General features: G+C 51.6%; 1 protein-coding gene across 1 annotated transcript; it reads left to right on the top strand.

Moving 5' to 3' along the window:
• Nucleotides 1-263: 263 nt before the first annotated feature.
• YBX2 (Y-box binding protein 2) lies at nucleotides 264-9,278 on the top strand. Its single transcript, XM_048517679.1, has 10 exons — nucleotides 264-591; nucleotides 2,309-2,372; nucleotides 3,789-3,822; nucleotides 4,565-4,654; nucleotides 4,745-5,035; nucleotides 5,463-5,575; nucleotides 6,599-6,773; nucleotides 7,316-7,495; nucleotides 8,041-8,133; nucleotides 8,937-9,278. Exons 1-9 carry the CDS (start codon nucleotides 432-434, stop codon nucleotides 8,089-8,091), a joined length of 1,158 nt encoding a protein of 385 aa, XP_048373636.1. The 5' UTR covers nucleotides 264-431; the 3' UTR covers nucleotides 8,092-8,133; nucleotides 8,937-9,278.
• Nucleotides 9,279-14,177: the final 4,899 nt, after the last annotated feature.

Genomic DNA, 14,177 nt, shown 5'->3' with positions numbered 1-14,177 from the left:
CCCCCGCGATGAGCTTCCCGCCCCCGCTGCAAAAGTCACCAGAGGATCAACGGGAACAATCACGGAATCGCAACCCTCCCCTCCTCGCCCGCGGTGCAAAAGCGGCTCCTTCGCCCACCTTCGGGCCCCACGTGGGGCCCCGCCGGCCTCCACGCGCACCTGAGCGGCGGGCGGCCAATGGGCGCGCGGGGCGGGGGCTGCGGGGGCGTGGCCGGGCGGGCGGCGCCGCCCATATAAGCGAAGGTAGCGGCCGGTAGGGCAGGGCGAGCGTTGATTGGCCGGCGGGTGCGCGAGCGGCCGAGGCCGTTGCTGATTGGGCGTTGGCGCCGCGAGGAGCGAGGGTGTGTCCCGGGGCGCGAGGCACCAACCGACGGACGGACGGTCTGAGCGGAGCGCCGGGCGGGCGGGAGGCGGCGGCGGCGGCGAGAGGGATGCTGAGCGAGGCGGAGAACGGCGGCGGCGGAGGGGCTGTCAGCGGCCCCGTGGAGAGCCCCGCGGGGGAGCCGGCGGCCGGGGGAGTCAAGCCAGCCCCGCCGGTGGTCCCTACGCCCGGCGCCGTGGCTCGGAACCAGGCAGCCAAGCGAGTCCTAGGTGAGGCGGGGGGGGGGGGCTGTCGGCGAGAGGGGGCGTGGTCTGACAGGGCGGGGCTTTGAGACCCCCCTCGGGGTGGGCGTGGTTTGGATTTCAGGAGGCGGGGCTTGCTGGATTGTGCTTTGGTGGAATCTGCATACCTGTGGGGGGAGTGGCTTCAAGCCTTGTGGGTGGAGCCAACTAGGGGGAAAAGGGGGGCTCTGGCTGAGTTGCCAACTCTGGGTTGGAGATTTTGGGGGGAGGAGCCTGAGCAAGGGGGAGGGACCTCAGTGGGATTGGTCAGCTGTAATTCCGGAGGGTGCCAACTGGCTGCTAAGCCTTTCACACCCTTGTAAAAATGCTTTAAATGCCTATTATCGTCACAGGGAGGCGTTTTGTTGGAATGGGATGCGGAGTATTTGGGGGGGGGGGAAGAATAATGCACGTGGAATAATGGGGTTGGGGAATGGGCGGACAACTTTTAGATGCCTCAAGAGGGTGTGGTCAGTTAACACAGAGGAAGAATTCTTGGCAGGGGCGTACCTGCCAGAGGGCCATGGGGTAACACTGGGCGCCACCTATCTGGTCACGTGGGGGGCACAAAATCATCCCCCACAGACTGAAGCCTTCCGTGGGCCTGCTGGGCGTCCCTCAATGCGGCCCCGCAGGAGGAAAAGGCACAAGACTAGGAGCCGACCTGCAGGGGGCCCAGGGGGGCGTTACTCCGCGGTAGGCTGGCCCATGAGCTGGCCTGCTGCTGTGGCGCCCATTCGAGCCACGCCTTCCCCCAGCCTCCGTGCTGGCTCCCATAAGGGAGAGGGGGCATGGAAGAAGAAGAAGAGTTTGGATTTATATCCCCCCTTTCTCTCCTGCAGGAGACTCAAAGGGGCTGACAGTCTCCTTGCCCTTCCCCCCTCACAACAAACACCCTGTGAGGTAGGTGGGGCTGAGAGAGCTCCGAGAAGCTGTGACTAGCCCAAGGTCACCCAGCTGGTTTGCATGGGAGTGCCCAGGCTAATCTGAATTCCCCAGAGAAGCCTCCACAGCTCAGGCGGCAGAGCTGGGAATCCAACCCGGTTCCTCCAGATTAGATACACGAGCTCCTAACCTCCTACGTCATGCCCCCCAACACCACTGGCTCTTGGTAGGGTTGCCGACTCCTGAGGTGGATAGCCCAGTGTAATGACAAAGAGCCAGCCTCCCAAAGCAGCCATTTTCCCCAGCCCCACCTGGAGGGCAGCAACCCTAAATCTGGGGAATGGTGTCTGGCTTCTGCCGGGCCGGGCCTTTCTTCTGCAGGTAGGTTCTGCCTCCCTGTCACTGTCTGGGGTGAACCAAACTCCTGTGGCAAATGGTGCAGGCGGTTTGGCTTGGACCGGGCCGAGGTCAACCTATTCGCAGCACAGGACCGTGCCATGTTTGGGGTAACCACATACTTTGGACTGGCCCTGGCCCAAGGCGGGCCAGCAGAGTTCTGATGAAAGAACCCGTTACCTGTTCTCCTCTCAAGTCTTTGGGTGTGAGGTACTGATGTGAAAACAGCTCTGTACTGGTGTAGTGAGAGGTGGCTAGAAAAGAATGCCCAGCTAGGTGCTGGGGAGAATGCTATGGGAGGGAGATGGTGGGACTCCTGGAGGCGTGCTGAGATTGCGTAGCACCCTGGGGGTGAGGGTGGGGGGCTCATATGTGTCTATTAACATGTCATCCACCTTCTTTCTTCCTTGGTACTGTGTTACAGCCACCCAGGTGCAGGGCACAGTGAAATGGTTCAATGTCCGTAACGGCTATGGATTTATAAACAGGTGAGCCTCCCTGATTGTCCTCCTTGAAGCCTTGGGGTGTGAGAAGCCCTTTAAGTTTTTGCTAACCTTGCTCAGTGGCACCTGACTCAGCTGAGAGTTGTCTGAGAGCCAGCTGGGTGCTGACCCTTCTTGAGTGATTTCCGGCTGGCAACCTCTTGCCCAGTAAATCTGTTGAAAAGTCTTAGTTAAAATGATATGAGGGGACCAGCTCTTGGAAAGACGCTCTTCGGCAAATCCGCACTCGGAGGTAAGTAGCAAACCTATGAAGCAGGAGGCGCTAAGGGACTTCAGGTGTCCTGAGTGCGAGCAATGGCTGAGGCTACTCAGTTGAGGGATGAAGTCAGTCTGTACATGCTCAGGTGCGATAGATTCTGCCAAGGCTCAAGTGGTGCTGGATTTTTTTCAGTACTCAGACATATGGCAGGACCCAGGCTAAGACATTAGAAGGTCTTGTGACCCTTAGCCTACCGCTGTCTCAATGCCCAGCTTCTCTGAAAGAGAAGTGATAGAGTCAGAAGAACAAATGGGCTGTAGCTGCTGGTCACTTGACTGAGCTCTTATGGGCAGACTTATTCTGTGACCCTGCCCGAGATAATGCTAGCATGAGCCTCAAGTGAACTCGTGCCCAAGCAGTCACGAAAATCTCTCTCTAGATGCCGTGACCAGGGCCCCCCCCACAAATACAACTCGGTGGTATCTACCTCTTGACTTCTGGGCAGACTGGCGCTGTTGAAAACACAAACAGCTAAAAGAACCTGGCTGGCACTCTCCCAGCAAGCAGGCACAGTGGACTTGGGACTCCTTATCCATCCTTTTTATTTGTGTTGTGATGCCAGCGTAGTGTTTATCCTTAGGAAGAACCTGATAGGCTAGTAGAAAGCCATGGGTCATCTGTGGGTGTGGACGTATGTTTCTGGTGGAAGGTGATGTCACAGGGAGGGCTGTGGGGTAGCGGCTCTCCATTGAAATGTGGTCCTGCTCTGGCACCTCTTCATCCCGTCACCCGTCCCTGTCGAGAGAGGTGTCTATTTTTTTTTTCAGTCAGATGACTACCTGGACTAGAATTTCTAACAGGGCTAAAGTAAACTCTTCCATAAAACTTGAGCTGTGTGACCTCCAGTGCCAATCAGGGGTAAGAAAGCAGTTGTAAGAGGTTGCTTGCTTCACTGGAGGTTCCTAAAAAAAACAACCCTATGTTGCGTTAGAGGATTGGGGTGAAGAAATAGTTCTGTAGCGTAGACTCCTTGGGTGGTTGTCCCAGTTAAATGCAAAGCAGGTCAAGTGATGGCATTCCCTGTGCCAACTGATATGGGTGTAGGACTGTGCAACCAGACTTCAGTGTGATGAATCTGCATGCCTGGTATTCTGCATCCTCACCCTGGAATCACTCTAAGCTCTCTCTCTTTCTCCCTACAGGAATGATACCAAGGAGGATGTGTTTGTACACCAGGTAAGGCCCATGACACCGGCTAGCTCATTTCTCCTGGCCTCAGCCACCTAGGAAGCATGAACTTGGCTTGTGGTTCTCTTGCATGTTAGACTTCCTGGATTCGTTAACGCTGGAATCTGATTTGTGTCCTGTTATTGGACAGTATTGGTTGTACCATGCGAACTGTGTAGTACCTAAAGGGTTTGGGATTGGTGTGGAGAACAGGCATCCACAAAAGAAGTGAAACAGTACTGCGTAAATCCATGAAGAGTTGTGCAAACTCTTTCGGATTAGATGCCCCAGAGAAAGCTTTTCGAGGCCCAGCATTATTGGCCATCCCTAGAAAGGCTTGTGAGAAATGTGTTGTCGAAGGCTTTCACGGCTGGATTCAACTGGTGGTTGTGGGGTGGTTGTGGGCTTTCCAGGCTGTGCAGCCGTGGTCTGGTAGATCTTGTTCCTAACGTTTTGCCTGCATCTGTGGCTGGCATCTTCAGAGGTGTATCAGATTTCGGAAACCTTTAATAGGCATTAGAAAAATGCAAGATTCCATAGACAGAATTGAACTGGACTATGGACCTGTGGCACCTTCCTTGCTGGCATATTTTAATTTTTGGATGATATTTGTGACTGTAATTTTAAGCATTTATAATGGCATCTGTATTGCTTTTATGGGACGATGCAAACCGCCCTGAATAAATCCAATAATGAATAAGTAATAGTTTAACTGCAGAGCTGATTGTGCCTTCTCTTTGCCCTCTGCTAGACGGCTATCAAGCGAAACAACCCCCGGAAATTCCTCCGCAGTGTTGGCGATGGAGAAACAGTGGAGTTTGATGTTGTAGAAGGAGAAAAGGTAGAGGCGAGTGGAGGTGCCGTGGGCCGCGCCCTTGATGGGCTGCAACCAGAGCCTCGCAGCTGATGTGCTCCTCCTGGTCTTCTGCAGGGTGCTGAGGCAGCCAACGTGACCGGCCCCGGCGGGGTTCCTGTGAAGGGCAGCCGCTACGCTCCCAACCGCCGTCGCTTTCGCCGGTTCATCCCCAGGCCCCGGCAAGCCCAGCAGCCCCAGGACAGTGCCCGGATAGAAGGGGCCGCTGAGACGGTCAGCGAGGGGGAGAGAATGGACGACGTGGTTCAGCAGCGTCCCAGAAGGAGGCGTCCCCCACCTTTCTTCTTCCGCCGGAGGTTTGTGCGGGGCCCTCGGGCTCAGCCCCAGCAGCAGGCTCAGCCAGCAGAAGTGAGTTCTCCGTGAGGAATGGGGTGGGGGGAGAGTTTGCAGGTGGGGGCTGGGGCGCAGGGCATGCACAAGTTCCAGGCTGGAGGTCCATTCTGTGTACAACGTGGCCTTGGGTGTGAGAGAGCCCTGAGGCTAACCTTGTCTCGTCAGCTCTGAGAAGCTAAGCCGGGTCAGCCCTGCTTAGTGCTGGGATGGGAGACCCCACCCCCCCAGGAAGTTCAGGGTCATTGTGCAGTGCCGGGCAGTGGCAAACCACCACTGTTCACATCTCTCCGCTTGAAAACTCCATCAGTCACTTGCAACAGGAGGACAAAAGAACGAGGTGACTTGTGTCCTGTATTCTGGATTCATCATAACTTTGGATATTTTTCTTCTGACTTAAGCTTGGAATGTCTTAAGCTCTGTGCTTCCCCCCCCCCCCCTTCAGGGTACTGAAAGCACAGAGCCCGGAGATGCCACCCAGCCTGAGGGAGATGCCCAGCAACAGATCCAGGGTGGTGAGAGAGCCCCGGCCCCTCGCTTCCGTCCTAGATACCGCAGGTAAAGTTGCAGGCGACTGGGTGGCCTGCACGTTTCTTTCTTGACCCTTGTGTCCTGTCCTTCCTGAAAGAAGGTCCACATAGTACTACCTTCTCCCATGTAATGCTCATAACAGCCCTGGGAGGAAAGAGAGGCTGAGAAAATGATTGGCTTCAGGGCACCCAGTGAGTTCATGGCCGAGTGAGAGTTGAATGGCCCGAGAGACATCTGGCTGGCTTCAACAAGCGCCGGTGCTTTCGTGGCCCTGGCTCCAGCCTGGTGGAACAAGCTACCAAGCGATGTCAGGGCCCTGCGAGAGCTATCGCAATTTTGCAGGGCCTGTAAGGCGTGGCTGTTCCACCAGGCCTTCTCCACGTAGCCAGCCGGATTGAATAAAGTAAGATCTTTTCTTTTTTTTGGCCTCCAGGGCAAGGGGAAGAGATGGTAAGAGAGGATTATTTATGACCATCGAATATTTTACCAGTTGTGACATTTATATTGTTTTAATGTTTGTATTGGAATTTTTGGACTTTATAACGCTTTATGACTGTTGTAATTTATGTTGTGACACGCCCTGAGTCCTGCGGGGTCGGGGCGCGATAGAAATCGAAATAGTTAAATGTTCATCTCCCAGTCCCAGCCTGACACTCTGAATGCTGGCCCTGCTGATGTTCAGAAGGATGCTTTCTGTAAGGGCAAAGAAGGATGCGGAAAGGGTTTGCGTCAGAATGGCAACTCTGCTTTCTGCTGTCGAAGCTGTCTTTCTCTTAATGGCAGTCTCCTAGAAAGACATGGAGAGAGCATTATTCAGAGTCCTGTAGCCCCTTAATGGCCAATAAGGTTTCCAGGAGAGAAGATTTCCAAAGCCAAGGGACTTTGACTCACTCTGGGAATCTGGTTGGTCTTTAAGATGCTCTTGGACTCAAATCTTGCCGCCACCCAGGACACCAGTGAAGCCGAACTCTTCTGCCGCATGCCCCGGGGGTTTGAAGTTGGCTTCGGAGCTAACCCTTACCCTTTGTCCCTGGCTCCTTGGTTGTCTAGGCCTTTCCGCCCACGCCCACCACAGCAGCCCACCACTGAGGGGGGAGATGGCGAGACCAAAGCAGCACAAACCCCGGCAGACGGCATCCGTCCAGAGCCCCAGCGCCAGCGCAATCGGCCTTACTTCCAGCGCAGACGCCAGCAAACTGTTGCTGCTCGCCAGCCAGCAACTGAGGTGAGATTGAAAGAGGGCAACATCAGACAGCCTATACTAGGATGCCCTTTTCATCTGCCGAATTTGGTACATCACTTCTTCCTGTGCTCAGACTGTGTAAGATATCCCCAACGGCAGCTATGCCTTGCTACAAGTTTCCACTGAATAACAGTCGGGATAGCAATCAACAACCTTGTTTAATTAAGGCTCTGGAGCTAGTAAGAGAACAATGATCTAAAGTGGCTTGGAGTGAATTGTGAAAAAGGAGTGCGTTGTGTGGCTGTTTCACTTAGGGGGGTCGCTGGGAGAGGGTCACTGTGTCTACTTGTGTGGACTTTCAACCATGTGTTCGAGGTCAGCACGGTGTCCTGGGCATCTCATGGATGGCCTGGAAAGTGAACAGTTCTTTCAGTTATTGCGGCGGAGAAGAAAGACTTCCAGCGGGACTGGGTTATCTCCACCCATGCTACCTGTCCTCAGGCAGGCTCTCACACCGAACATTAAAAGACCCACTCGATGAAAATGCCTTTCCAGAAACATAACCCTCTTTCGTTGTGTCCTAGGCTACCTCCACTCTGAAAGAGCAGCCTGCTCCCAGCTCAGCTGCCGCTGGCGGAGACACCCCAGCCGCCGGCACTCCTGCTATGGCTCAAGAAGCAGCGGTGGAAGACAGCAAGCTTGCTTCCCCAGCCCAGGAGAGTCCCCCGCAGTCTCTGCCGGAGATTCAGCAACAGCTTGTGGATGTAAGCGAGGGCCGAACAGTAAATCAAAGCCTCTCCAGCTGGGCTGGGCTGTGCAGTGGGGCTGCCTGTCCAGTTCTTATTTTGAGGCAGCAGCAGGAGCTTCTAGGCCCGGGGAGCACCCTTGCCCAAGTGTTCGGACAGCATTTATTGCAAGGGTCGTGCATGACTGTTCTTGAGCCATGAGCACCACCCCTGAGGTTACCAGGTGCTCGGGAGCAGCAGCAGCAGCAGAAGGCCCTTGCTTTCACCTCCTGCACGGGAGCTCCCAAAGGCACCTGGTGGGCCACTGCGAGTAGCAGAGTGCTGGATTAGATGGACTCTGGTCTGATCCAGCAGGCTAGTTCTTATGTTCTTATGTTTCTGGGACGGACTTTGCCTGGCCTTCTTAGGACCCTGTTGTGGCTGCGTTGGCCGCAAGGGGGCCTCTTGAGTAAAGCTCTGAGAGGCAGTGAGGAGGATGACCACACTTACAAGCCTGGCAAAGATGGATAAGGGGGGAAGTGGCTTTTCTGGCTCTGGCAAGAGTTTTTGTTTACTTTTTGCAGACTTCAGCCCCTGAGCCTGGGGGAGAGCTGGCCCCAGCCCTACTGGCATGATGAATCTGCACGCAGTGAGGAGATACCAAGAGCTGTGATCTGGTAAGGGAGACCCGTGCCAGGAATGTTCCATCTGGGAAGGAAAGGAGAAGTTGTGTAGCATGTCCCGGGGGGGGGGGGGTTCCTAAAAGGGAAAGAGGGTGCACCTTATTGGAACCCTTCTATTTGGTCAGAATTTGAGGCTTTCTTAATGCTTTCCAAGAATTCTCCACTTTTCTGTTCAGAGATGTCCCGTTCCCCCCCCACACACACACATTTCCTCCTCCTTTACAGATGCTTCATTGACAGGCTGACACAAGCAAAGATCACTTAGGCTCATTCCGCACATGCAGAATAATGCACTTTCAAACTGCTTTCAGTGCTCTTTGAAGCTGTGCGGAATGGCAAAATCCACTTGCAAACAGTTGTGAAAGTGGTTTGAGAACGCATTATTTTGCGTGTGCGGAAGGGGCCTTAGAGAGGATCTTCTGGTCTTGCCTCAGGAGATCAACCTGGGGTGGGGGTGGGTCACAAGGCACCTATGAAATGCTGCCCAGAGGCATGAGGAGCCAGGCCCCTAGGGCACAGCTGAAGCCAAGGAGGAACCTCTGAATCTTGGCGTGATGCAGGTTCAATTTGTAAAGGCCACAAATGCAATCTTAGTTTTACTTTGAGGTTTGACTTCTGTCGCCCTAAAGGGCCATGCCAGGAGCTCTGGTGGGGACCTCTGAGCTTTAGAATGCTTTTTCCCTGTGGTGTCACTGTGTGCTGTTCTGCTCCCCTGAGGCAGCCTTTCCCCTTTGGTCATGCTCTGTACTTCACAGGTGTACAGTTTCAAGCCTCACTGACTGTCTCCCCCTTTACAGGTATCCACAATGTGCCTGCAACCCAAGTTACCTCATCCTGCACTTGAAGAGACCCCAAACTCCACCAGTCCCCCTTTGCTGCTGTTGAAGCCCTGAATGTGTAAAAAAAAGAGTTAAACCTAAGGAACATGAGGGGGAGCTCTGACCAAAAAGAAAACTTGCTTTCGTTTACAAATCTTCTGAGGGGTTTGTCTTCCCCCCCTCCCACAGCTTTGCCTGTTTGAGAAGAAACTGGCTGTTGAATCTCCAGTTAATTTTTTCTTCCCCCCCATTTTTTGAAGACCACCCTGTGTGAACCATTGTGTGCAGTTTGGGCGTCAGTAAAAAAAAATTTGCACAGACCTGATGGAGTCTGAGTATTTTGTAAGGGTTAAGTGGTGTGTGGTTCAGGGTACCTGCTGAAACCATGAAACATCTTGTGGTTTCACGCAATAGTGATGCAGACCAGGGTGAGTAGGTGGGTCAACATTGACTTTAGATGGGCTGGGCAAGGTACGTATAGCTCGTATACCTGTACTTGAAAGAAGCCACTGGTGATTGGGGAGGTATTGAAGGTGAGGTCCCTTGCCTCTTGGGCATCTGTAGCCTCCTGTTCCTTTGCTGTACTGGGGGAAAAAATTGGGGGCAAGAGCAGCAGCCTTCTGCTGTAAGCCAGTAGAACAGGTGTTTCTTTTGCCTACCTTCCCAGGGGCTTGAGCAGAAAGGAAGGTTAGTTCTCCCTTGATGGGGAGAGCACCTTGACTCTGAAGGATGTGATGAAATGCCTTTCGTCCCAGAATTCAGATTCTATTCATTTGGGCCTGCATTCATCTCGGAGCTGGGGAAAAAGCCTCCTATTGCAGGGTGAAGCAGGTCCAGCAATGAAATACAGGTAGAGGTATGAATTACAAGAGCAAGCCCATGCTATTGAAATGTATCTGAACCTCATCCAGAACACAAAGGCAACTCAGGGGTCCCACTCACAAAGAGTTGCCCCTTGAGCCGTAGGGCAGTCAAGAGACCATGTCTTGAAAGTGGCAGTGCAGTGGCAGAACACGGGTGAGCAAATCTGTCGGCGAGGGGCACTCTAGAGCACATCTGGTGGTGGCTGTTTTGGAAGTCTTGAGTCTAGTAGTCGTACCTTAGAGGCCAACAGAATTTTTGAGGTAAAAGCTTCCTCCATCAGATGCAAGTAAAAACAGGAGGCCTGGGTCAGAAGGTGGGAGGGGGAGCTGTCAAAAAGGAATTCAGGCGGCAGCAGTACGAAGCACGTTGCTGTCAGTTCTAAGCTAGGGGGCTACTGGACTCCAGTCTAGCTTTTCTACTGCAGATCATCATGGCGGTTTCCTCCGCTGAAGAATTCGGCAATCTGACCTCTTGAGCTTATTCCCTGTCTCCATTCAAGTGTGTTTTGAAAACAGTCATAAATACCCTGTTCCTCAAGTACAAATAAGTTCTTTCTGCTGCAGATGCAAACATAAACATGCCCTTAATCTTAAACAAGAATCTTCTTCCAATTACAAATGAGGCTAAGTTTCAGCTCCCGGTGTTTCCTGGTATCTGACTAATTAATCTCCAGAACCAGAACTCACTAATTAATCTCCCTGCTTTGGAGTGTGGACTATACCTCATGGCCTATACCTCATGGAGATCTTTCCCCAAATCTCAATAGCCCAACTTGGAGTTGGCACCCTAGTAATCCCCCACTGGGTTGTAAGGAGGCTTGGTGGGAGGGACCACTTGAAAAGTAGCTTTTGTGTGAGTCCCCTGTTGCCGTTCTTTCAGTGTTTGTTGGGGAGGGGCATAACTACACCCTCATTCTTTGGCTGTTTAATCCTGCCCTTTTAAGAAAATTTTATTGGCAGCAAAGCAGTGCCCGAGGCAACTCTGGCAAAAGTGCTAACATGCAGGTGAAGAGAGGTAATCATGAGATAATCATGAGTGGGTTGCATTAGAATATATTGGGCGCTCCTATGTAAGGATGTGTCTTCCCAGGAATAGATGAAGCACATGAAAATGCTTGGAAAACTTGCCTCTGTTCATTCCAGCTGCACAGAATTTTTTTCTGGCATGCAACCTTTCCTTGCCTGTAATCTTTGAACCTTGTAACTGCATTGGAGTTCAAGAGATGCTCTGCTTCTTGGTCTGTGCTGCAAAGGGCCACACGGGTTCCCCGCTCAAGCCGAGCACTGGGGGCTCCCAGGGGTGCTCTCCTAGGGTGAGACCACCAACTCAGTGACCTTCCTACGGTGGGAGCAAGGGGTGTGTCTTGTCTGGTTAAGGTTCCTTAGTGCCTAGAAGACTTGGAATGAAGTGGCTTAAAGCCAACCACAAGCCTGCAAGACTTCTGAGAATCAGCAAAGGCTGAAGGATTAGGCTACACCTCTGAAGTTTTTGAAAGGTGCAAAATGCAGACAGCGGACTCTCCTATCATACAGTTCAGCCTTGCTGGCATCTGTGAGGGAGGGTACCCAAGGGCCTTCTTGACGATGTTAAGGTGTCAGGTGGGCTTCCATGTCACTGAATCATTGCAACTCCTACCGTAGCAAAACCAAAAACCCCGTGGCCCTTGTAAGGGCAGGAAGGCGGGATGCCATTTTGTAAACAAAGACTTCTGCCAGTAGGAGCTTGCTGATTCAGACAGAATGGCAAAAGCAAACCCTTTAACCTCAGTTTTAAGGAACATGACAGAATGGGGAGGGAGGAACAACAGATACAGGCATGGGATAATCAGATCAGGTTTCTCTAACTTTAACTCCTTGGATAGCTTAATAGCTGATGGGAGAGACCAGAGGTAATTCAGGAAACTATTTACGCAGTAAAAGGCCCCACAAAGAAAATCTAACCTGAGGAATCCGAGGAACTAACGAAGATAGTGGTAGACAAGGAAGAAGTTCTGGCAGCCATTGATAAACTAAATGCTACCAAATCCCCTGGCCCAGATTGCATTCACCCAAGAGTTCTTAAAGAGCTCAAGGCATGGAAATTGTTGAGATGTTCCTCACTTTAATATGCAATCTTATCCTTGAGATCAAGGCTCCATCCCTGAAGAGACTGGAAGATGTGCCAATGTCACACCAATCTTTAAGAGAAGGATCTAGGAGGGACCCAAGAAATTACAGACCAGTCAGTTTGACATCTGTTCCTGGTAAAATTAAAGTAGAATCTGTCATTCAAAGAGATAAAATTATGCAAAACATGTAGAAGAAGCAGAGACCTGCTGAGAAAGAGTCAGGCATGAAAACTTTTGGCAGAGAGGCATAGAATCCATATCTTACCCTGGAACTTACACAGAAGAGTTCTTTGAGGATGTAAATAGGCATGTGGATAAGGGGGAACCAGTGGACATTGTCTACTTGGATTTCCAAAAGGCTTTTGACAAAGTTCCCTCACCAGAGGGACTATTATTGAGAAAAAGGCACTCAGCAATGCCAAGAGGAATAAGAGGGAAGTCCTCCTATGGATTAAAAAACTGGTTGAAGGAAATGCAGGAAGCAAAGAGTGGGTGTAAAGTGGGAAATTCTCACAATGGAGAGATGTGGGGAGTAAGGTGTCCCCTAAGGATCCGTGGCTGGGACCAGTGCTCTTTAACCTATTCACTTAAAATGACCATGGAAGTAGGGTAGGTAGCGTGGTGGCTGCAAGTTTGCAGATGATACCAAATTATGTAGGGTGGTGGCAGGAAGCCACAAAGGATCATGCGAGGAGCTCCAAGCGAGACCTTGATAAAATTAGGTGAGTGGGAGGCTAGAGAAGGAATGGCAAATGCAGTTCCAATGTAGCAAAGATGCAAGAGTGAAAGTGCAATGTTAGGGGCAAAAAAAATCCAGAACTTCTACACATTAACATCGCTACAGGGGTCAGTGCTACCTCAGTCACAGACCAGGAAAGGGATTTAGGCATCTTAATTGAAGTAGTTCCATAGGAATGTCAACTCAATGTGTACTTATGGCAGCTGTGAAAAAGACAGAACTCTATGCTTACCAGGGATAATCAGGAAAGGAATGTGATAATAAAACTGCAAAGACTGTCATGCCCCTTACACTTAAAGGTATCGTTAGGTGCGAATTTCACACTTTGGAGTAACTGTGTTCAGTTCTGGTCCCACCCACATCTCAAAAGTGATATTGAAGAGATAGAAAAGTGCAGAGAAAGGGGCAGAACGCAGGGATGATTGAGGGACTGGAGCACCTTCCTTATGAGGAAAGGCTGCAGCCGACTTTAGGACTCTTTAGCTCTTGGAGAGTAGAGCGGCTGAGGGGGGAGACAATGATTGAAGTCTATAAAATTATGCATGGGGTAGAAAATGGTGACAGAGAGAAATTTTTCTCTCTTTCTCACAATCTCACCTCAGAACCAAGGGGCATTTCACATTGCAGAAATGCTTAGGGGGGGGGAAGGGAATTAGAGACTAATAAAAGGAAACACTTCTTCAATGGCTAACGTGTGATTGGTGTTTGGAATATGCTGCCACAGGAGGTGGTGATGGCCACTAACCTGGATAGCTTTAAAAGGGGCTTGGACAGATTTATGGAGGAGAAGTCAATTTATGGCTACCAATCTTGATCCTCTTTGATCTGAGATTGCAAATGCCTTAACAGTCCAGGTGCTCGGGAGCAACAGCCGCAGAAGGCCATTGCTTTCACATCCTACATGTGAACTCCCAAAGGCACCTGGTGGGCCACTGCGAGTAGCAGAGAGCTGGACTAGATGGACTCTGGTCTGATCCAGCTGGCTTGTTCTTATGTTCTTATTAGCCCTATCTCTTCTCAACACCTCTGTTTCTGGAATTTTCTGTAAGACTGAGGTTGTGTAGTTTATTCCTGCCACTGCGTTTGAAGAAGTGAGTCCCTGTTTCACTGTAGTCTCTAAGCCATTCTTGAATTTTCTGGGTTTAAACTCTGACCGATCATGGTGCTGTTCCACCCTGACTGCCTAGGGCAGGAGTCTGCAACCTGCAGCTCTCCAGATGTTCATGGACTACAAATCCCATCAGTCCCTGCCAGCATGGCAAATTGGGAATTGAAAGCAACAAAAACTCCTAGCCTTAAGAAGAAGAAGAAGAAGAGGAGTTTGGATTTATATTCCCACTTTCTCTCCTTTAGGAGACTCAAAGGGGCTTATAATCTCCTTGCCCTTCCCCCCTCACAACAAACACCCTGTGAGGTGGGTGGGGCTGAGAGAGCTCCGAAAAGCTGTGACTAGCCCAAGGTCACCCAGCTGTTCACCAGATAAGTCTCCACAGCTCAGGTGGCAGTGCGG

This window comes from Sphaerodactylus townsendi, linkage group LG15 (genome assembly GCF_021028975.2).
Source record: "Sphaerodactylus townsendi isolate TG3544 linkage group LG15, MPM_Stown_v2.3, whole genome shotgun sequence".
Taxonomy (NCBI): domain Eukaryota; kingdom Metazoa; phylum Chordata; class Lepidosauria; order Squamata; family Sphaerodactylidae; genus Sphaerodactylus; species Sphaerodactylus townsendi.
This window is presented reverse-complemented; position numbering and strand designations above follow the sequence as displayed.